General features: G+C 52.3%; 9 protein-coding genes across 9 annotated transcripts; 5 read left to right on the forward strand and 4 right to left on the reverse strand.

Moving 5' to 3' along the window:
* Positions 1-252: 252 nt before the first annotated feature.
* On the forward strand, positions 253-2,159 carry EsH8_X_000097 (major facilitator superfamily domain-containing protein; the record flags this gene model as incomplete). The annotated part of the gene is made up of 5 exons (XM_083274185.1): positions 253-429; positions 514-991; positions 1,058-1,502; positions 1,592-1,848; positions 1,906-2,159. 5 exons carry the CDS (start codon positions 253-255, stop codon positions 2,157-2,159), a joined length of 1,611 nt encoding a protein of 536 aa, XP_083119577.1.
* Positions 2,160-2,682: 523 nt separating this feature from the next.
* Positions 2,683-4,104, reverse strand: EsH8_X_000098 (aromatic ring-hydroxylating oxygenase subunit alpha; the record flags this gene model as incomplete). Its single annotated transcript, XM_083274186.1, has 3 exons — positions 2,683-2,898; positions 2,979-3,204; positions 3,284-4,104. 3 exons carry the CDS (start codon positions 4,102-4,104, stop codon positions 2,683-2,685), a joined length of 1,263 nt encoding a protein of 420 aa, XP_083119578.1.
* A 449-nt stretch (positions 4,105-4,553) lies between these two features.
* EsH8_X_000099 (cupin domain-containing protein) lies at positions 4,554-5,275 on the reverse strand (the record flags this gene model as incomplete). Its single annotated transcript, XM_083274187.1, has 3 exons — positions 4,554-4,921; positions 4,982-5,039; positions 5,102-5,275. The coding sequence occupies 3 exons, from the start codon at positions 5,273-5,275 to the stop codon at positions 4,554-4,556; spliced, it is 600 nt and encodes a 199-aa protein (XP_083119579.1).
* Positions 5,276-5,848: 573 nt separating this feature from the next.
* Positions 5,849-7,254, forward strand: EsH8_X_000100 (NAD(P)/FAD-dependent oxidoreductase; the record flags this gene model as incomplete). The annotated part of the gene is made up of 2 exons (XM_083274188.1): positions 5,849-7,008; positions 7,062-7,254. 2 exons carry the CDS (start codon positions 5,849-5,851, stop codon positions 7,252-7,254), a joined length of 1,353 nt encoding a protein of 450 aa, XP_083119580.1.
* An 831-nt stretch (positions 7,255-8,085) lies between these two features.
* Positions 8,086-9,899, forward strand: EsH8_X_000101 (uncharacterized protein; the record flags this gene model as incomplete). The annotated part of the gene is made up of 2 exons (XM_083274189.1): positions 8,086-8,343; positions 8,412-9,899. The coding sequence occupies 2 exons, from the start codon at positions 8,086-8,088 to the stop codon at positions 9,897-9,899; spliced, it is 1,746 nt and encodes a 581-aa protein (XP_083119581.1).
* A 1,208-nt stretch (positions 9,900-11,107) lies between these two features.
* EsH8_X_000102 (uncharacterized protein) lies at positions 11,108-12,224 on the reverse strand (the record flags this gene model as incomplete). Its single annotated transcript, XM_083274190.1, has 2 exons — positions 11,108-12,034; positions 12,123-12,224. The coding sequence occupies 2 exons, from the start codon at positions 12,222-12,224 to the stop codon at positions 11,108-11,110; spliced, it is 1,029 nt and encodes a 342-aa protein (XP_083119582.1).
* A 2,878-nt stretch (positions 12,225-15,102) lies between these two features.
* On the forward strand, positions 15,103-16,194 carry EsH8_X_000103 (endonuclease III domain-containing protein; the record flags this gene model as incomplete). The annotated part of the gene is made up of 1 exon (XM_083274191.1): positions 15,103-16,194. The coding sequence occupies one exon, from the start codon at positions 15,103-15,105 to the stop codon at positions 16,192-16,194; it is 1,092 nt and encodes a 363-aa protein (XP_083119583.1).
* A 750-nt stretch (positions 16,195-16,944) lies between these two features.
* EsH8_X_000104 (uncharacterized protein) lies at positions 16,945-17,763 on the forward strand (the record flags this gene model as incomplete). Its single annotated transcript, XM_083274192.1, has 1 exon — positions 16,945-17,763. The coding sequence occupies one exon, from the start codon at positions 16,945-16,947 to the stop codon at positions 17,761-17,763; it is 819 nt and encodes a 272-aa protein (XP_083119584.1).
* A 436-nt stretch (positions 17,764-18,199) lies between these two features.
* On the reverse strand, positions 18,200-20,104 carry EsH8_X_000105 (GMC family oxidoreductase; the record flags this gene model as incomplete). Its single annotated transcript, XM_083274193.1, has 1 exon — positions 18,200-20,104. The coding sequence occupies one exon, from the start codon at positions 20,102-20,104 to the stop codon at positions 18,200-18,202; it is 1,905 nt and encodes a 634-aa protein (XP_083119585.1).
* Between the last annotated feature and the right edge of the window lie 52 nt (positions 20,105-20,156).

Below are 20,156 nucleotides of genomic sequence, written 5' to 3' on the forward strand. Positions count from 1 at the left end.
CCATGTCTAAGCCCCTCTCCCATCTGCCTCGAGTCTTCGGTCAGGCTAGGGTGGGAATACACCGATGACTTGCTTATCTAGGTGTGGGTGGTGCGTCTTCCGGGTTAACCGCCTCTCGTCACAGATCTCGCCAACTTGTATATACACCAGGTCAATTGTTGATACTTGAAGTAGATAAAATATTTCACACAAGCATTGGCTCATTTTGCTCGCTATTCATCCAAGGCTGGCCCATTCATCCCAAAGTTCACCATGGCTCCCGAATTTGTCACTGATCCCTCCTCTTACGAGGAGAAGGGGAAAACCGCCAACGAAAATGGCTCCATACTTGCTGCTTCTTCTTTGCCAATGCACGAGAGCGGGAATGACCTTCTCGGCGACGAGAAGATGAGTCCCGTCATGCTCAACAAGATATTTCTGGTCAATAATGTATGCTTTCCGAGTTATAACACGCCCTAGAGCTGGTGGCGCTGTGCAAGCGTATGCAAAGTCCCCAATCTTAACCGTTATTAGGCAATCAATGAAATTGGCTGGACGCCTTTCCACATGAAGCTCTTCTTCCTCAACGGCTTCGGGTACGCCGTCGATTCCATGGCCGCCATGCTCCAGGGCATCATCGCCGCCCAGGCCTATGCCGAAATCGGCGGCGACGGTTACTACACCGGCCTTACCATGGCCTTGTACGCCGGCCTCCTGGTCGGTGCTCTCTTCTGGGGGTTCGGCGCGGACATCATTGGTCGCCGAGTCGCCTTCAACATCACGCTTTTCATAGCCAGCATTTCCACCATCCTCGCCGGCGCCATGCCGAACTGGGGCGCTCTGGGGCTCTTTGTTGCTTTGCTCGGCTTTGGCGCGGGCGGAAATCTCATCCTGGACCCGGCCGTGTTCCTTGAGTTCCTGCCGTTCGACAAGCAGTGGACTATCACCGCCATGGCCGCCTGGTGGGGGCTCGGGCAGACATTGCAAGGTGGCATTGCATGGGGTTTCTTCAGTAAGCTGCCACGATCCTTGGGCGATGCCTCCAAAACAGTATGCTAACGAAAACCCCCTTACTCAGCCCGAGATGACTGGAGCTGTGACACGACGATTACACCTCCCGAAACCTGCACCTGGCAGAACAACAAGGCCTGGAGGCTCATCATGTTCACCTCCGGCGCCATTATCCTTGTCATGTCTGTAGCTCGCGTGCTTATCGTCCGGCTGGAGGAAACGCCAAAGTTCCTCCTAAGCGCCGGCCGCGATGCCGACCTCGTGGCCAACCTACAAGCCCTCGCGACACGGTACAACAGAACGTGCTCGCTGACGCTACAGCAGCTGGAAGCGTGCGGCGATTCGGACACTGATTCCTCGACGAAGAAGTCACGCAAGGACATCGGTAGGCAGCTTCTGTACCATCTGCGCGGACTCTTCATCACGCGGAAGATCGCCATCTCTACCAGTCTGATCTGGCTTTCGTGGGCATTGATTGGCCTGGCGTACCCTCTGTTCTACGTGTTCTTGCCGTAAGTTTACCAATAACCTCCGTCTCAGCATGTGGTGATCACCTGCATGATTCCAAAGCGGTTGTGTGCTAACAGATAGCAACAAACAGGTCCGTGATCAGCAGCCGCATCGCGTCTGACCCCCCTACCTTTTACGAGACCTGGCGAGACTACACCATTGTCAACTTTTGCGCCATCTTCGGGCCTCTTGTTGCTGGCTGGCTTGCCGAAATCAAGATCCTTGGACGTCGGTACACGATGGCGATCGGCGCGATTGTGACCATGGCCTTCTTTTTCGGCTACACTGCCGTGAACACGGCACAGCAGAATCTTGCTTTGAGTTGCACCCTATGCAAGTACCCCAATAGTTTGACCTCGTAATACTCTATAATGTGTCCAAGATTTCTAACACCTCCTTTCACAGCTGTTTGCATCAATGTCTATTACGGGACTCTTTACGCGTACACCGCCGAGGTCCTCCCGTCGGCCCATCGCACCACAGGCAACGGCATTGCAGTCGCCGCCAACCGCATCATGGGGCTGTTGTCAGCGGTCATTGCCGTTGTTGCCGATACGCGGACAGTGACGCCGTTGTACATATGTGCCGCTCTGTTTTTCCTGCTTGCTGCTATTTCCGCTGTCCTGCCGTTCGAGCCGTACGGCCGGCGTGCCTCGTAAGGGGTGGAAACACTGGGTCTTAGGTAGCCGCTTGACAGTGCCTTGGTGGCAACGATATTCCATCTTCGGACTAGTTAATCAACTCACACGGTTACAAAAGACCCTGGCACTACATCACTGTGATCAAATACACCCTGGATTGGGAAGTTACTTGTAATCTAAAGTTCGCCAACGTAACCGAGACCGCGTGAGTTTGATAACATCCGTAGTAATCAAGCCTATTTATGATTAGTAAACACATCTTCCTGTGGCAGTTATGCTACAGTGCCCACCAGAAAGTTTGAAAACACCGCTTGAGTGGCGCGGCAATTGAGTGTGGTTCCCAGACTTTCTGGTGGTCACTGTAACACAGGCCAAGCATCTGTACCAGCGGCATTATCTATAGTGGAGCCTACATAACCCTTTTCGCGGCAGACCAGGCAACAGACTACACCTCACAGAGACGACTTCATGTTCACGCGTCATGTCCGAGATGTCTAGTCATTATGGGATGCACTTTATTGTGAACAGGCCCCGCTGTAATCTACCACGCCAACTGGCTCAACTCCGAAGAACCCTGGCAAGCGCCTGTCTCCAGACCAGCGCAAAAGCGTTCTTCCTCGAGCAATTTGCCTGTCTTCATTATCTGGGTGGGCTGGGGTGATGCGGGCCAGATTTCCTTGCCGCCATTCTCCTTTTCCTCTCGCGCGCGGTGGCTCATTACATGCTCACGCACCGTGTCCTGGAAGAACAGCGGCCCCTACAAGCCGAGTCAGACGAGTCTCATTACTGGGGAGGCCAAAGGAGACCACCACCCGCTCTCTTGAATTCTCAACGTACCTTTTCCTTCTCGGGATGCAGCTGCCCGTTGATGAAGATACCGTTGTTTAGGTTCTTCTGCGCACCATTGCACAAGTCTTTGTCCTCCTGGAGGACTTGCTTGTAGAACTGGTTGATCCTGTCAAAGTCCTCGTCGCCTGCGCTGTTGTGTCGGTACACGTCGTATTCCATTTTTGTTTTTGTGGCAGAAACAGGAACGCAGCGCTGAATGTAGAAGAAATGAGGTCTGTGTGTAAACGTCCATAAGCATCAGGTTCTCATGCCACCGTGTTTATCAGTGGTTATCTAGGGGAGGTGTAACGTACGTTACTGTAATCGACGAATTAGGAAAGAGATAGGTGCTTATGACGGCCATGGTCTTGTCCTCTTCGTCCTTGTTCGTATTGAAGTGTCGGATTTGCCCGCCGACGGTTTCAACGTAATATTGTGAGAGGTCTGCCACGGCATTGACACCAGGATGACCTGTCGGGCAGTGATAGCACTCATTGTAGTTGTCGGCGAGTGTCTTCCAGTTATAATCACCATCCATCGTCCAGGTGTGGTCAAAGTGATAGTCACCCACGAGGTCGTGGACGGCATACCGTGGTTGGGCGTCAGGGGCTAGTTCCGCGTGCCATGGGATACTTGGCTTTTCACTCGCCTCGAGGTTCACCCAGATAAAGCCTAGGTTGTCGACATGTGTGTGGATGGGGAGCAGGCCGTTTTGAGACTTGTCGAAACTCGGGACGGTATCAAAACGTGGTGCCTTGGCCAAGTTGCCCTTGAGGCCATACGACCAGCCATGATACTTGCAGGACAGGGTCCTGGCAGTGCCACTCTCCTGTTCGATGATGGGGTATGCTCGGTGGCGACAGATGTTGTGAAAGGCATTGATGTTGCCATCGCGGTCCCGAAGCACGAAGAAGGGAAAGCCAGCCACATCGAAAGAGACATAGTCACCGGCCTTTGTAAATCGCAGACTGTGTGTGAGGAGCATCCATTGGCGGGAAAAGATGGCGCGGCGCTCAAGCTCGTACATGGCCTCGGAGCGATACCATGAGGCCGGCAGGGCGCGGCGGTCGTCTTCGGAAGACGACCGTTCCGGTGCGGACGGCGATGCGGAGTTGATACCAAAAAGTTTCAACATTGTGAAAGACCAGCAAGAATAAGTGTAAGTCAATTGTGGTGGGCAGGCAGTGGTCAAAGTTGGTTGAAATGCACGCTAATATTGTTATAGGAACACGGAACAAGTACGAATAAATACTGATACCCAGTCCCTCCTCAGTTAATCCAGTTAATGAAACAGAGGCCAGACACGGGATCCAGGTGGGTTGGACAGCTACATGGTCGAGATGAACTCGATACTTGGATCCTTCTCGGCCCTCTGTTCATCCACTGCCAGTCAACACAAGATCAACCCTATCGAGTGGCTAGCATTTTTCCTATCGGGCCGCTAGGCCAAAACCACAGCGTCACGCAGGCGCAGATGGAGATAACAACTATGCACGGGGCATTTCTAAAGTCCGAAATTATGACGCGGTGTTACCCAGCAGCACACGTCCTCCTGATAAGCAATTTCATGGAGGTGCGTTATTACTAGGTACCACAAACCCCAATACCGGCCCAGATCTGTACCAGTGGGCCCCCGCGCCCGCTGACGGGATCCTGGTCCGGAACAGGCACAGCAGCCACCTCATGGGCCAGCTCGCGACTATCGCCCAGCGGCGTCTTGCCGTACTCGTTGCGCCATTTGGGTGCGCCTTCGGGATATACGCCAATATACCGGTACCTCTCTCCCTTGTGGCCCCCCTCCGCCAATTTCTGCTCCTGAGCAACCGAAGCATGCGCTACGCCGGCGGGCACAACGACAACGTCCCCTGCACGGACAAGGCACCTGGCCCCAGTCCCGCCCGTGTCACCCCCACCTTCTCCAAAGACGAGCTCGGAGTCGCCCTGAAAGATGCCTATCAGGTGTGTCAGGATACATTGGCCTCCCCGTGCGGGGAATGGTGACCCAGGCCTACCGTAGCATTCGTGGGTGTTGGGGTGGAAGTGTTTTGTCGTGATGGCTCCCCAGGTACCCTGGCCCCTTGTTAATTGACTGTGCTGATTTCGGTCCACCTCTGCACTTGTTCTTGATTCACCTTCTTTACCCAGCCGTACCGCTGGAGATAATCGGATACTGTCTCTTCATTGTATGGCTCCGGTAGCACATTTCGATAGACCAGCACAGGCAAGACGTTGTTGGGACAGTGAGCCGTCGGCCGAACGCTGTATTGTTCGGGCTGGGGTGGTGTGGCGGGCGACGAGTTCGACATAACGAATGCACAATGAGTCTGCACAACGGATAAGAGGAACGTTGTGAATGGGTATGGGTAGGCACTTGGATGCCGACCAGAGTTTGTTGTGCGCATATTAATAGGCTTATCAAGCCGGGAGCGATGCAATGCCCCCTTATCGCCCACCACCTTGCTTCTTTGCCTTATCAGTAACGGGCGTCGTATGTACACATGCAGCGATCTGGGCCGAGGCTTTCCTATCAGATCTGCTGCTTCAGCCGGTTGGAGGGGGGGGACTGGGGGAGTGCGTTCGGATAAGTTCCTGTGCCAAGACGAAAGAAGTCATACAACGCAATCCTATCAGTAGAACTAGGGGGACACGGCGAGTTGTTGTACAATGTGGCGATTGTCAGGTTGCATTCCTCGACAGGTCTAGTCAAGTAAAGTTTCCCGAAATACCCCCGCCCTAGTTCGGATTACATTATCCTGTTATACTGCGTAGGTTTTCGGTGTCACGCCTCTGCAATAGTATTATCGCTGGATACTCTCTTTGCACCCAGGCCTGCCTGACCATCCTCAGTTGTACAGTTGAACCTGAAAATCGCCATCACCATGGCTAGTACTCATCCCAGCGACTCACTGAGAAACGCCCCCATCGTCATCGTGGGAGCTGGCGTCTTTGGACTCGGCTTGGCTCACGAGCTCGCTCACGTTCGTGGCTACACCAACATCACCGTTCTTGACCGTTACCTGCCCCCCGTCCCTGACGGGAGCAGCGTCGACGTCTCCCGCATTATCAGAACTGAGTATGGGGATCCCATGTACGCTCGGCTTGCCAAAGAGGCACTTAACGGCTGGCGTACCGAGTACGCGCCTTACTACCACGAATGCGGGTTTGTCTTGCTTACTGGACGAGATGACACCCCATACACTGCCAAGGTTAGAAAGGAGCGCCAAATTCGACACGCAGCTGGAAAGTCAAGGGCACAGGACTTTGGCGCCGACGAGGCCGATAGGGCCATAAAGCAGTTGTACCCGGCTGTGCAGGCAGAACTGAGCGGTCTAGCTGCTATGCACAACCCCGAAGGCGGCTGGGCGAACGCAGGTGAGGCTATCCAAGCTATGGCTCGGGCGGCAAGTCAAGCTGGCGTGTCGTTTGTTACGGGAAAGAAAGGAACCGTTGTGGGACTGAAGTACGACGCTACTGGAAAGCGAGTTATCGGTGTGAAGCTGCTGTCGGGACAGGAGATGTCGGCCGCCCACGTGGTGCTCGCGACAGGAGCGTGGACAAACAGCCTAGTTGCCGGTGTCAACCGCGCCATAACTGCGTCAAGCCAGCCCATTGGCTTCATCCAGCTAACACCGGAGGAGGCGGCCTCTGTGGCATCAACTCCCGTCATGATGAATATGACAACGGGCGTCTTTTGCTTTCCTCCTACGCCTGGTACCCACGTCCTAAAGCTAGCCCGCCACGGATTTGGATACGCAACACGCATTTCGGCCGCCATTGCCTCCAACGGCGCCGAAACCGTCAAGCAGCGGACTGTGTCATCGCCCATCCTAGAACGAGATAACTCTCTATCTGGATTTCTACCTGTTGATGCCGACGAGGCACTCCGGGATGGCCTGCGCCAGTTCTTTCCAGCCTTTGCGGATCGGCCGTGGCTCCGACGACGACTCTGCTGGTACACGGAGACGCCAACAAGCGACTTCGTCGTCAGCCACCATCCTCATATCGATGGGCTCTTCTTTGCCACGGGTGGCTCGGGCCAGTAAGTGAAACGGACAATAGTGTTGTGACATACAAAGAGTAACATTGCTTTAGTGCGTTCAAGTTTCTTCCCATTCTCGGAAAATATGTCGCCGACTGCTTTGAAGGCACCGCCCCAGAAGCCTTGCGCCAACAGTGGCGACTCTCCGTATCAGATGACGAGGAAGAAATGACAATGCTGGGTGATGGAAGCAGGGCAGGACCTCCGCGGCGAGTTTTGACAAGAGAAGAGCAAGCAAAGCTATAAGACCCTGTATACAGATGTAGGCTAGAATACTTATATTTACTCAGGAAATATAATTTTATCAGACCATGATGTGTTACGTAAATCATATAAATGGCAATTGCACTAGCATTTCTTTTTGTAGTCTTACAGATCATCATTTCTACGCAATTCCCCAATTGAATTTTATAAAGGTCAAATCGCAACCTGTCCATACACCCTTTATAAATCTCAATTGGGCAGCCTTTGTAGCTGGCTATCGGGTAATCATTCATGGCCATGGGTCAAGACTCGGTAGGTCAATCCTTCACGGCTATGGAATGTAGGCCTCCCCTCCCACGGTCGTGAAGAGCTGCCCCCTCCGCCGTCGCCCTCTATGGCCCTCTGCTAACGCCTCTGTAAGGTGGACGCCCGGACATCAACTTAAATCTACCCAAAGCTAGCACTATGATACAGCTGTGATATTCAACAATATTTTACGGGTGCCCTTAGAAAGACTTGATTTGAATGGCGCAGCTGGCCCGGGGCAAGCGTGAACTTTTCCGCCAAAAACTTTAATTCAACGCTTTGCTATGGTTGCCTGGGCTGGCGATACCTTGTGGTCTGCAAGACCCACTCCACCAAAAAAATGACAGTGTTTGAGGAAAGAGAGATGTTGTATATATGTGTGGATGTTCTAGGAAGGATGTTCCGACTCCCCTCCTCTTGACTTCTAACTCCCAAATTCCAACCTCGGCCCTTCATCTGCAACCAACGACCACGGACCTCCCATCACGACGATCTATTCCCTTCCCAGTCAGAAGCCGCTCGACCTCTATCTATCATCTCCGACTCCGACACAGACAAGTCATCGCCATGTCAGAGCAACAACCTTTGGTTGTTGGCGGCATCATCAACAAAGAGCAGTATTGGTTCGATCCACACACCACACCTCCTACCTTCGCGACAAGAACACCACCAGTTATCCGGAAGGATACCATCATCGTCGCCGTAGCCTCGCCTGACATTGAGAGTGGATCAGATACCAAGGACGGTTGGTTTTTGTCTGATTTCTACGCTTTCAACTGCCTCCTCAAGGGACTTGGCAAGTCCCAGACTTGGCTCACCGCGGCGGTAAGTTTAAGGCCTGCCTAGCAAAGCATTGTTCGGTTTGTGTATGTTGGCTGACTGAACGGATACAGGATCCGGAAAAGCTTGTGAGTCGATATGGAGAATATTTACACGGAAACAAGTTCCAAGGACGAAAAGTGGTCTTGAGTCAGAGGCTGCTCGCAGACTCCAAGATCACCCCTGTTACCGTCGTCAAGCCGAAGGACATGGTCAATCGCTTTTTGGAAGAAGTCAGACATAGATCGGAAGAGGCAGTAAAGGATGACTGCCCGCTTCTATTAATGGTTTTCTGCCATGGTCTTCCTAACTACAAGTTTCTGCTGGGTGCCAATGACAACAGAAAGGGGCTCACGGCTGTGTGTCTCAAGGAGGCAATTGCACACCGCTGCCGCGTTACCTTACTCTCAACAGCATGTCACTCGGGTGGCTGGGTTGCCACAAGTACCAGAGACTTGGCCCATGATCCACTAAATGCGACGATGATGGCAGCGGCAAACCAGTATACCGAGTCAAACGCCTGGCACATATCTCACAGTCCCAGGCGGCGCACCTGTGGATCTGTTTTCACAAGCTCAGTAATCGATGCGTTAACATCTGCAACAGACCCTCTCGCTCCCGGAGACCTCCAGCCAGATAGCCCAACCGAGGACCAAGTCCTCACGTATAACTCGTTCTGTCAATCGATTGTCGATCATTGCCGAGACGGTGTTCATCGCCTCTGGGACCAACAGTATTTTACATTCAGTGCTCAAGACGATCAGTGGGACTGGACCTGGGACGGACGCACGGGTATCCCGCTGCATTACTTCCGAGACCGATGGAATCAGCTCGAGAATGTATCGTATAGTGGAGACTTGGAGACCAAGACCGCCTCTGACCCTCATCCGAGTAACACCGAAGTCTCCCCAGCATGGCTTTCTTCGCAAACAGGAGGTGTTACTAGACAAACACGTCTGAGGCACAGCATGACTGACTCCATGATCAACAATCGTGTCGCCATGATGGCTCAGCTGTTTCTCGAGACGTGTCCAGGTGACTGGACTAGAGGTTGGGGTGTCGGCCTCCGGACCATGCTCGCCCAAGCAGTCGAGAGACGAATTGAAGACAGGGACCGTGCTCATCCGGAGATTGACATATCTGCCTTCATCAACTACCGATGGGAACTCGCAGAAATGGCAGATCTTCTGGTACGAGAATACAAACTGCCGGTGCCTAACCGTGAGAGTTGTATCATGTGGCACGATGCTGAGTGGACTGCGGCCGAATATTCCGAGATCATTGGGTACCAAATGCGGTTCCGGCGAGTCTGGGATCATTTTATCGCCAGGAACTTCACCCCCGACCCGACACAAACACAAGGACCTCCCTTTAATCGCTTTACACGATACATGACAGCATCTGTTGCCCTGGCACAGCTATCCGACGAAGAGACAGATCGACTTGTTGGAAAGTTGATCGAGTATATGGACCGCTTTAAGGAGTTTTACAAGACTATCAATGCTGCGGATGAAGGAAACATTACCAAAAGAAGAGAATGGATGAATTCGATTGGTCGATAGGTTCGCCGGTCAGTATCTCTGTTTAAGAGCTGATTAGATTACTATGTGGTCGTTTGCCGACTTGTGTCTTTTTATCGGCTTCAGTTAATACCATACTTAAAAGAAATACACCATAGACATGTATCCCGTGACTTTGACCCTTTAAATTCACACCATTGTCATGGCACATCCATGGAAATTCCACAATATGAAACAAACCCGAAGGGGACGAAGACGCCAAGAAGAGCCCTCCATCACGCTGCGGTCTGGAGTTGAACGGCAATGGGCAGGGAATCAAACTGATAGGCAGCATCGATTGGGGCGATAGTAGCTCTGGAGAAAGTGAAGACTTCGAGGTACTCGGTGTTGACGTCGTCTCTACAGTTAGTCGACCTCATCAACATACCATAGTAGGCTATTGACCCAATACGTTTCTCTTGTCTACCATCGAAGTACAGGGGTGGCATGCGATAGTCAGTCTTGGACACACATTGAGGAAAAATACTGGACATAGAGGAGCTCATCCGGCCATGATGATGTTAACGGATATAGCGTATCCCGAGTATATTAACAACTCGTCGTCAAGTGGATTAGCGCATTCAGGCGTGAATAGTTAGAGTGTTGGAAGTTAGCAGTCAGGCGGCAGTCAGGCGGCAGTCAGACGGCAGTGCTTGTAACCGAGGCGAGCTTGCTCTTCATAATGTTTGATTGTACTGAGGTAGTCTCAGGACCTGAAGTGGAGCAACGGGAGCAGCCGTGCTAAGGAAAGTGGCGTTCTACAATAAAGTAACCCGAAGACAAGCGGCGAGACTAGCAGCTGTCTGGTCACGAGCTCTCTCTTCACAACACTTAGGCAGTGGACGGGAAACCACTTTCTTGCCCGTGCGGAGCCACACCACGAGATTAACCAGTAGTATATTTAAGGGGCGGGCTTTAAGACGTGGGATAAGTTCATTACAACAACAAGAGAAGTGTTTATTTGAAAGACGTGTATGCTTTATAGCACTCCTCCAGGGCTACTCTTAAGAAATTCTAGCTAATCCTTTCAATTTAACCCCGGCTAGCATCTAGACTGTATGCGTGAACTTTTGACGAGGGTTCATTCGAGAAAACGTTGCAGTATTCACTGAGGCGCCTTTCCCGTGCAAGACCCAGCTCCGACACAATAACCAGATTCGATGGGTGCTGATCGCAACAAGCAGACAGTTTCTCCATGCGTAACCTTTCCGCTAAATAAGACTTGGAACTATGTCCACGATGCCAAACCCTCGCTGCTGACCAAAGAAGCTACCTTCGGCTTCCACAACTCCGCTATAGAACGGAGTGGCTGTCAGTCTCTCTTGATCTTCTCGCATGGTTGTGATGTTCAAGGTATCTCCGTTATCGAACTTCAAACACCAACTCCGAAGGTAAGTCAAGTTTGTGTTGGGCGATGTCCAAGTACCTCCGGTTCCCGGCTCCATCTCGAACCGGAGGATGTGAAGTCCGTCTTCGGCACGGATGGTGGCGAATCGCAGCTTCTGATTGTGCGGCTCCGCTGTGTCAGATATCCAAACGCTGACTTTCACGCTGCCCGGAAAAATAATGCCGAACCATGTGAAGTTGCTAGGTCCGCCAACACCGTGCTGGCGATCGTACCACGTCAGAGACCTCGCTGGATCGATCTCGAGAACAGAACCATTGATGGTGAATGTTCCACTGGTCTCGCAGCTTGGCAATGACCATTGCGTCGTAATCCCAGACCCCCACCGAAATCGACCAACGCCACCGTTCAAAATCACCGGCGAGGATGAGTCAAAGGTCACGTTCAACTCATGAGTTTCCGCAACACCCCATATATTCATCTTGGAAACGCTGTCCTGGGAGACACCTTTGAACCTGAATGCTTTGAGATCGATGTCAAGCACATCATTCTTTGTTGTCGCATTTCCCCTAAGAGGTAAAAGTCCTTGCGTGCGCCAGTAATTGTTGGTGTCTTCGAGGTCGAGGATTGCGGACTGATATACTGTCTGGCCACTTAAAGATACCATCGCCTGAGACATGACTGCGTATTGGTGGTTGTTGGTGGCGGTGACGAAGGATGCGGCCCAGTATGAGTTGGACTCTTGGGACTGCAACTGAGACTCCTGTAGGGAGTATAGATCGGGCAAATTAGACTGAAGCTTTATGTTAGTATTTGAACTGACCCAGTTTCGTTGAGAAAATCTCAATACGAGTGGTGAGATCGGCAACAGAAAAACTTACGTTGAAGCTGGCTGAGGTCGTGCGTTCTGGCGCAAAGTCAAATCTTGTGGCAGAGGTCACTCCTAACACGAACGCAAAGTAGTAGCTGCTGAAACGCCACATCTTTCGTGTCCTTAGCTGGAGCTCGCGGGATGAGATGGATAAAGGGGTAGAGAGTTGGATGGCAGCCGATTAGTCTAGCTGGTAAATTTTCAATCGATGGAATGGGTGCCGTTGTAGTCACGGTGGTTAGGGGAAGGCGCTTCCTTAAATCTAAATTCTGTCTGCTTTGGGTCTATGCTTTGTGGATAGGGGTGACGGAAATCTGGCGATGCCTCCGACCCTCTCGCTCTCCGTGTTATTTTAGTGGAATAAGATAAAGCCCCCATTCGCTGATGAGGTCTCGTGTGGGTTAATGCGGCTCACCTACCAGAAGCGGGTCTATCATGACAATTTTACTATAACCAAAGTGACTATTCTAAATTAACGTAGTCTAACAGAGATCGTCGGCGTATTTTTCGTTAGTAATCATAAAAAGTCAAACTACCTCCGAGCACAAGATTCTGGCGAACAGCAAGCTAAACACATCCTTGCCCAACATCATGTGCCGAACTATCCTCAACGCCGGAATTTGCAGAAAGCCTCTAGCTTCATTACAGTCACAGGGATAAACATTCAAGCTTGCTTCATGAATCTGATTGGCTATGAACGCCCAATGGGTCACACATCGTTCCGGCTGAAAACCCGGGTTCCTCATTCGCGTCCGTCCAAAGACCGATGGCCGAGCCCAAACCCGCACTTCAAACGCCACCCGCTGTGTATCACGGCAGATATTCCAGTATTGTGTCTAGATAAGTGGATGTGAAAAGAACTCCAATATTTACAGACTAGCCACTTTTCTTGAACTGCTGTCAAGTACTGACATAGCATAGCTCTCACTGCCTATAGCTTTACGTTACAAGCGCATATGCGACTTAACTTGTATTACATCCACCGCCGTGTTGCGGCAGTGGAGCTGCGTCGTATTGGACTTGTTGTGGCCCAAACAAAACCTAGTTCATTTTAATTTATGACTAGATAGTTCTTGCGGACTCCGTTAACGATCCGGGCTTTTGCCATAACCGGTCAAATGTGTTCCAAGTTCCTGCAGTGCTCTCATTGGGCGTCCGCTCTGTGGGGCGGCCTTTGCGGTGTGTCCTAAGTATGTAGACGTGATGCCATACGAGCAGGTTGTTGATGCGACAGATCTCTGCTAACTCCTTTTGTCTGTGGCGAGAGTAAACATGGGGCGGACTATTTGCGAGTGCCCAGATCCATCCAAATATCCGTGTCCGTGTACACAGTTGAGATGATCGGACAAGTGAGCACTGTGTACACGTCTCTCCTCGTCCTCGAACAAATCTTGCTTGCCTACTTTCTTTTGGACCTCGAAACCATGCCCACTGCAACCTCGCTGAGCCCCTCCCGAAAGGCACTCGGGTGCACAACACAGTCCGTCCGCAGTATTTAACTTTCAAGATTTTAAGGCGATGTCAGATGGTGAGTTGGTCGTGTGTTAAACCCGTCCGACCGCCGCTTCTCTCACAGTAAGACGCTTGGTATAATACAGGATGCCACGAGAACTGGTTCGGGTATGCCTGCATAAGAGGCCATTCACTGACTACCTAATATTCACACTAGATGGACGGTCACATTTCAATGGTCACTTGTTCGTTGACCTCATCAACATACTGTGGTACCATAGTAGGCTATTGACCCAATACGTTCCTCTTGTCTAACATCGGATTACAGGGGTGGCTGGCGAGAGTTAGTCTTGGGCACACACCGAATGGAGAAGCTTATCCGGCCATGATGATTACAGGATATAGCGTATCCCAAGTAAATTAACCATTCGTCGCCAAGCGGATCAGCGCTGGAGCATGGGTGCTTACGACGTAGCCTAGTTTGCGTTTCCAAGAAAATGTGCGATTTCCGAGCTTAACACGACTCACTTGACACCGAAGTCACGGTGCGCTACCAGGCAAAAGGTCGATGTTCGCTGTATGCAAGACTCTTTGAGATTAACTCAAAAAGGAAAGTGGAGGGAATACTGTCGTGATCAGAAGAAGCATGTCCGTTGCAGAAATCCATCGCCAAACGGAACTGAATTGAATTTGACGTCCAAGTAAGCTCATCAAGACTAACAGGAACTACCGCTTCCGTATGTCCCTTGGGTGCCGTTGCCTCACGTAGTGGGTTTGTTGATAACGAGCCCCGGTCCGAATACGCGCACGTGCCGCTCCATGAGCACCGGCGTCGCCGGATGTATCGCATTTCATGTGCTGTCAATCAGTGGAACGTGTAGAGAAGACATGAGAGGGATACTCGTTCGATCATTTAAGTGGGGCCACTAGAGGCCGGAGGAAGTCGTGTCGTCATCAGTCAATTGCGGCGCTGGCAAAACAAAGCATATTCAGGAAATAGAGCCCGTTGGGGACAAAAAGAACGGGATCCCGGGGGCTCAAGGTAGTCACCAGCCGTTCGGCCTCAGTAACAGGAGGTGCTTGACACCACCGTAGCTATAAGGTAGGCGACAGGTGGGGACGTGTGAGGCTGGCTGTGTGCAGGGAGATCCCAGCTAACTCACTTGCACAGAGTGATCGATCGGGCGACCAGCGGGGAAACACAGGGATCGCTAGGCCGTCTTCTTCGGCGGCATCACAAGGAATTGTTTTTCTCGGGCATCAAATTTGTCGAATTGTCCGTCTGTACCAGAAACTGGAGCTTCATTGGCTAGCAATTGTTCGATTGCGCCTCAGGCGCACATGAGCAACGGAAACAAATTTGAAATGTGTTCCGCCGCTTGTGAATCTACTCAAGTGGCGCTGCCTCCATCATAATCCATTCTCAATACATGCACCTCTTATTGCCTTTTTCTCGATGTGTTAAGGCCTTTTGCATCTCCATCAAAAACTCCACCGCCAGAATCACGCTTCATAAGACGTCAAGAGGCAGAGCGACAATGCGGACAAGAGCAGCCCTGTCGACGGCCACGGCTGGCAGTCCCAAACCAACAAAACGCAAACATGTAGACTCGAACGACCTAGAATCTGGTAATCTTCCAATTGCCAAGGCACCACGCCAAACTCGAGCTCGACACAAAACACTTCGAGCATCTTCATCCAGTCCCAAAGCCAAGCTCGACGTTGAGTCGATCAAGGCAGAAAAGCCAACCCACATCTCTTCCTCCCCAGAGCCAACCATTCAAACGGAGCCAGACGTCAAGACGGAAGGTTTCCAGAAGCCAATAGTTTCCACATTGTCTGACACGAAGCTCGTGGATAGAAAATGGAAGGCCTGGTCGAAACACGCCAATTCTTCTCCCTACCCAGACTTCCCGCGCCCGACACCCGAAGAGTGCCAGACCGCCCATGACATCATGGAGAGGCTGCACGGCGACCAGGTCCGCCAGAACTTTGCCGACCCGGACGCCCCGTCACAAGACTATCCCTACGTGATGGACGCCCTTGTTGTGGCCGCGCTCAGCCAGGCGACGAGCTGGTCTAACGCCAAACGGGCGATGAAGAGCATGAAGGTCGTGTATGGGTCGCCTTTTAACTACAATGAAATCGTCGAGGGGGGCACGGAAAAGCTAGTGGGCGCGCTCCGCCCAGGTGGCATGCAGAACCGAAAGGCTAAGATCCTCTTGCGACTATTGCACGACGTCAAGGAGCGCCATGGAAAGTGGGATTTGCAGTTTCTCTTCAACGCGACCGACGAAGAGGCCGTCAAGGAGGTAGTCAGCTACTGGGGTCTTGGGCCAAAGTGTGCCTTCTGTCTTCTAAGTATTTGTCTCAAGCGGGAGACTTTCGCCGTAGATACGCACATTTACCGTATCACAGGACTCTGGGGCTGGCGGCCGCAAGGTGCGTCTCGGGAACTGTCGCAGGCACATCTCGATGCCCGCATCCCAAACGAGATCAAATATGCGCTGCACTACCAGTTCATTGTTCATGGTCGGGAATGTCCGGCATGCCGCGGCAACGGCAATCCCAAGGCGAGATGCGAATACAAAGAAGCGCTGAAGAGCATCGGCAACCCAAATGTGACGTAGTGTAGAAAGCACTTGAGCAATTTTAGACATGACTCCTCTCTTGACCGCATCTAGCCGTAAAACACTTAGTTGGTGTAAGGGACGACCAGCAATTCACAATCGAACCAGGCCTAGACACGACGCTGTGATTCTCCGCCATGCAGATAAGTTGGCCGTTGACCACAAGCCTTGTGGATTTCAACACAGGCACAAGCCGATTACCCTCGAATCTCTGACAGGGCTGCGCTCGTGGCAGGGCAATTTAGAGAGAGGCGTAATACGCGCGCCTAACGGCAAGCTACATTCCCCAACGGTAGCCCTAGTGTGCATCTGGGGCAAGGATCCTGTCGTGATGCCGCAACCCATCCAGGCAGCCTTGCGCAGCCTGCTGTAGAGACCCACTTGTCCAGGCCAACCAATTCACCCTACAAGAGATGGTCCCAGGTGAAGTATAAACAGGCCTTCACCACCAATCTATAGTTAGTAAGACAAGCCGTCTATTTCACACTATTCTCCTGTGTAGTACAAGTAACCTCGGGCATGCGACAGATCCTTAACATCTTTCCTTGATCCTCGTTAGGTTAGTTTTGCTACGGTTTAGATATCTAAAATCTGGAGCTGAGGGGTTTATAATATTTTGTAATCGGACGCACTCTTTGCTTAAAGAGACGTCAGCTGATTCCGATCCACCCAACGCACCCAACGCACTCTCAGGATTATTTAATATTTGCCTGACGCCTAAAACGCTAATCATTCCCTCCACCCTCAATTATGGCCTCGTCTGGAGAGGAAATCGCAACTTCACTCGCTGCTTACCGCTCATTCATCGCGGCCCAGAACCGTCGCGTTCTCGAGGTATACGTACCATTCATCGCCACCGCGGTACCCGACGACCTAGAAGACGACGAGGACGTCGAAGAACTCCGCCTAGACAGCCTAAACACACTCCTTGACACCACTCTCCAAGACTTTGACGTTTCAGAGCCTAGCGAGGTACTCACGCGTTATGATGAGCTGGCGCAGAAGATCGGTCTCGACGGCAGCTACATGATGCACGAGGGCACCCCCGACGGGCGCGAGGCCGCGCGCCGCGAGTACCTCTCCGTCATCGAGCAGAACCTGAGGCAAAGGTCCAGAGAAGACGTGCGGAAGACCATCTCGATTCCCGAGGACTTCCGCGTGCTGGCCGGGCTCGTCGACGGCATCTTGGGCTACGGGCTGCCCGCCTTCCGGAACGAGGCCCAGCCGGCTTTCTGGTGGGGCTGCCGAGACGACCAGGGCCCGCATGCCGAGAGGGTGATGACGCCTGAGGAGCTCACGGAACACGCGAATCTCCCCGAGTGCTGGCAGATCGCGGGAGGGTGGGCACCCGGCACAGGGCCTGATGCCAATTTCAGCATTGTGTATAGCCGCAAGTCTGATGAGGACGCTTGGAAATGGAGATCCACTCTTTCCACGGCGGTAGACGGCTTGCAGGTCTTTGAGACGATTCCAGAGTTTTTGGCCTGGTACACTCATTTCGGGGAGTCTGACGAGGTGCCCGGCCCGAATGAACTGAATGCAGAGAGGCTTCTCTGCAGTAAAATCTAATCGCATCGAAGTTCACTTGACGGAAGTGGAGTGAATCACCAGATACCTTAATATATATAGCTAGTCTACAATAAGCTTTTTACCGCTGCAGTCCCCATCTGTCACAGTCCTTGCTGTCTCTTTCTCCATCTTTCCAAGATATTCATATGGAATGCACACTGTCAGTTATCATCAATTTTATGAAGTCACTATTGGGTTAGTAAAACCTCTATGGCGTGAAACGCGCCGGCTTCATCTATCGACATCCGGGCGACCGGATGGCTGCCCGGAAACGTGCCGCCTTCGCTACCGTCCCGAGCCCATTACCACGCTATCAACGTCAAGCAACGATTTGACGTCAAGATTGTTCATTGTAAGGAATTTGAACGGGAATATTGTAATTGGTTACCGCACAAGTTTACTATAGTGCTGTGCATAGCCTCGATTTAGCTATTATTTACGCAAGCCCATGGATAATATCATCAGCGATCTTCTCCGCTAGTGCATAGATCAACGCTTGAGGATGTCCTGGAGGTAGTAACGCGAGTGAGCTGGCATCTACAACTCGTAACCCCTCAACCCCAATAACTCTCGCTGAGCTATCTATGACGGCCATAGGGTCATCCCGGCGTCCCATCCGCGCAGTGCATGATGCATGCAGGACTGACATCACGCTTGTCCGAATGTTCGCCAGGATCTGCTCATCTGTTTCCACATGAGAACCTGGCCAGTATTCAAAACCGCTCGCGCGAATGCTCCGGACCGCCTCCGTGTTGAATATCTCCCGAATCCGCTTGTACATGGCCACCGCGACCTCAACGTCGACTGGATGCGTGAGCCAGTTTGGATTCACGAGCGGTTGGTCCGAGGGAGAGCTGCTGGCGAGCGATACGTTGCCTCGAGACAAGGGTGCTGCTAATGCGGCGATGATGGAAGCGTACATTTTCCCATCCTTCGGCTGGTCAAGCCATGGGATGTTGAACGGACCAATGTGGCCTGCGGCAGGCAAGTATTCAATGTGCGGCCAGTCTTTCGGAAATGCGAGGAGCTGGTCCCAGGCTGACTGACTCAGGTTAGCGCTGCTGGGCATCCGCTCCCACGCTATGAACTCGGCCACATTATTGGTCAATGGGCCAGTCTGCGTCAGCGTGTAGTCGAGCACGGCTTTTGCGAGTACTGTGGGGTCACCGATAACTTTGTTGAGAGTATCGAAGGTCACTTCGTACGTGGGGCCAAACAGAGCGTGGTCGCTCATATTCTGCCCGACGCCGGGACGGTCCGCAAGTACCTCAATGCCATGCTTGGTTAAGTGATCTGCAGGGCCGATGCCGGACAGCATGAGCAGCTGCGGTGAATGCACAGCACCGGCCGAGAGGATGACCTCCTTGTTCGCAGTGATGGTATATTTCTGGCCTCCCAGCCCATTGACTTCAACACCCGTTGCTTTTTTGTCGTGATCGAAAAGCACCTTGTTGACTCGTGTACCCAGATATACAGTGAGTTTATCGGCCATTTTCGCGTCTCTCGCTGCATACATAAACTCAGCAGAAGTAGATCGAACTTGCGCTTGGGGGTTTATTGTCGTCTGCGCATAGTGGTACCCGTCCAACACCCCCTGATTGTATCGGTTCGTCAAGTTCATTCCGAGAGCCTCAAGGCCTTTGGCTGCCCACGTCGACCAGACCGGTGTCCAGTTAGGGTAGGTCACCTGGATGGGGGAGCTGGAAGACGAGTCGAAGTCGCTCTCCACGTACGCTGTCGTCGCGTTGGCAAGTCGGGTCTCGGTGTTGGGAGGAGTGAACGTGAAGCTCTTCTGGAAGTACGGGAGAAACTGGTCAAACGTATAGCTTTCGTCACCAACAGCTTCCGCCCACGCATCCAATGCGCCTCGGTTCGGCCGGTGATGGATCATAAAGTTCAGAGCCGAGGAACCACCTAGACACTTTCCCTGCACGTAATGTATCTGACGTCCGCCTGCTCCAGCTTGCGGAATGGTTTTGATGCCAAAATCCACAGTAGGGATGTTGTCGGCTGGGTTGGAACCCACGCCAATGATGTCGCCAAGGGGCGCTGGGCCAACGATGGGTTTGCCGACTTCATATGAGAGTCCAGCCTCCACTACGGCGACGGTGTAGCCGCCCTCGGCAAGCCGGTAAGCAATAGTGTTGCCAGCAGTGCCACCTCCAACTACAATTACGTCGTAGGCTTGTTCAGCCTGCAGTATACCCGTGAGACTTCCAAGAGATTTCTGAACGATGCCACCCAGCGTGGTCCAGACGCTGCTGGTGATGGGATCGAGTATTGAGTCCAGAAGCGGAAGCGCTAGGGCTGAAGGGAGGATAAGAATCTTGGAGTAGCGCATCCTGGGATTAATATAAAGAGTTTACCGTTGGATGAGATGTTTCGGGTGGCCT

This window comes from Colletotrichum jinshuiense, chromosome 10, assembly GCF_051148585.1.
Source record: "Colletotrichum jinshuiense chromosome 10, complete sequence".
Classification (NCBI taxonomy): Eukaryota; Fungi; Ascomycota; class Sordariomycetes; order Glomerellales; family Glomerellaceae; genus Colletotrichum; species Colletotrichum jinshuiense.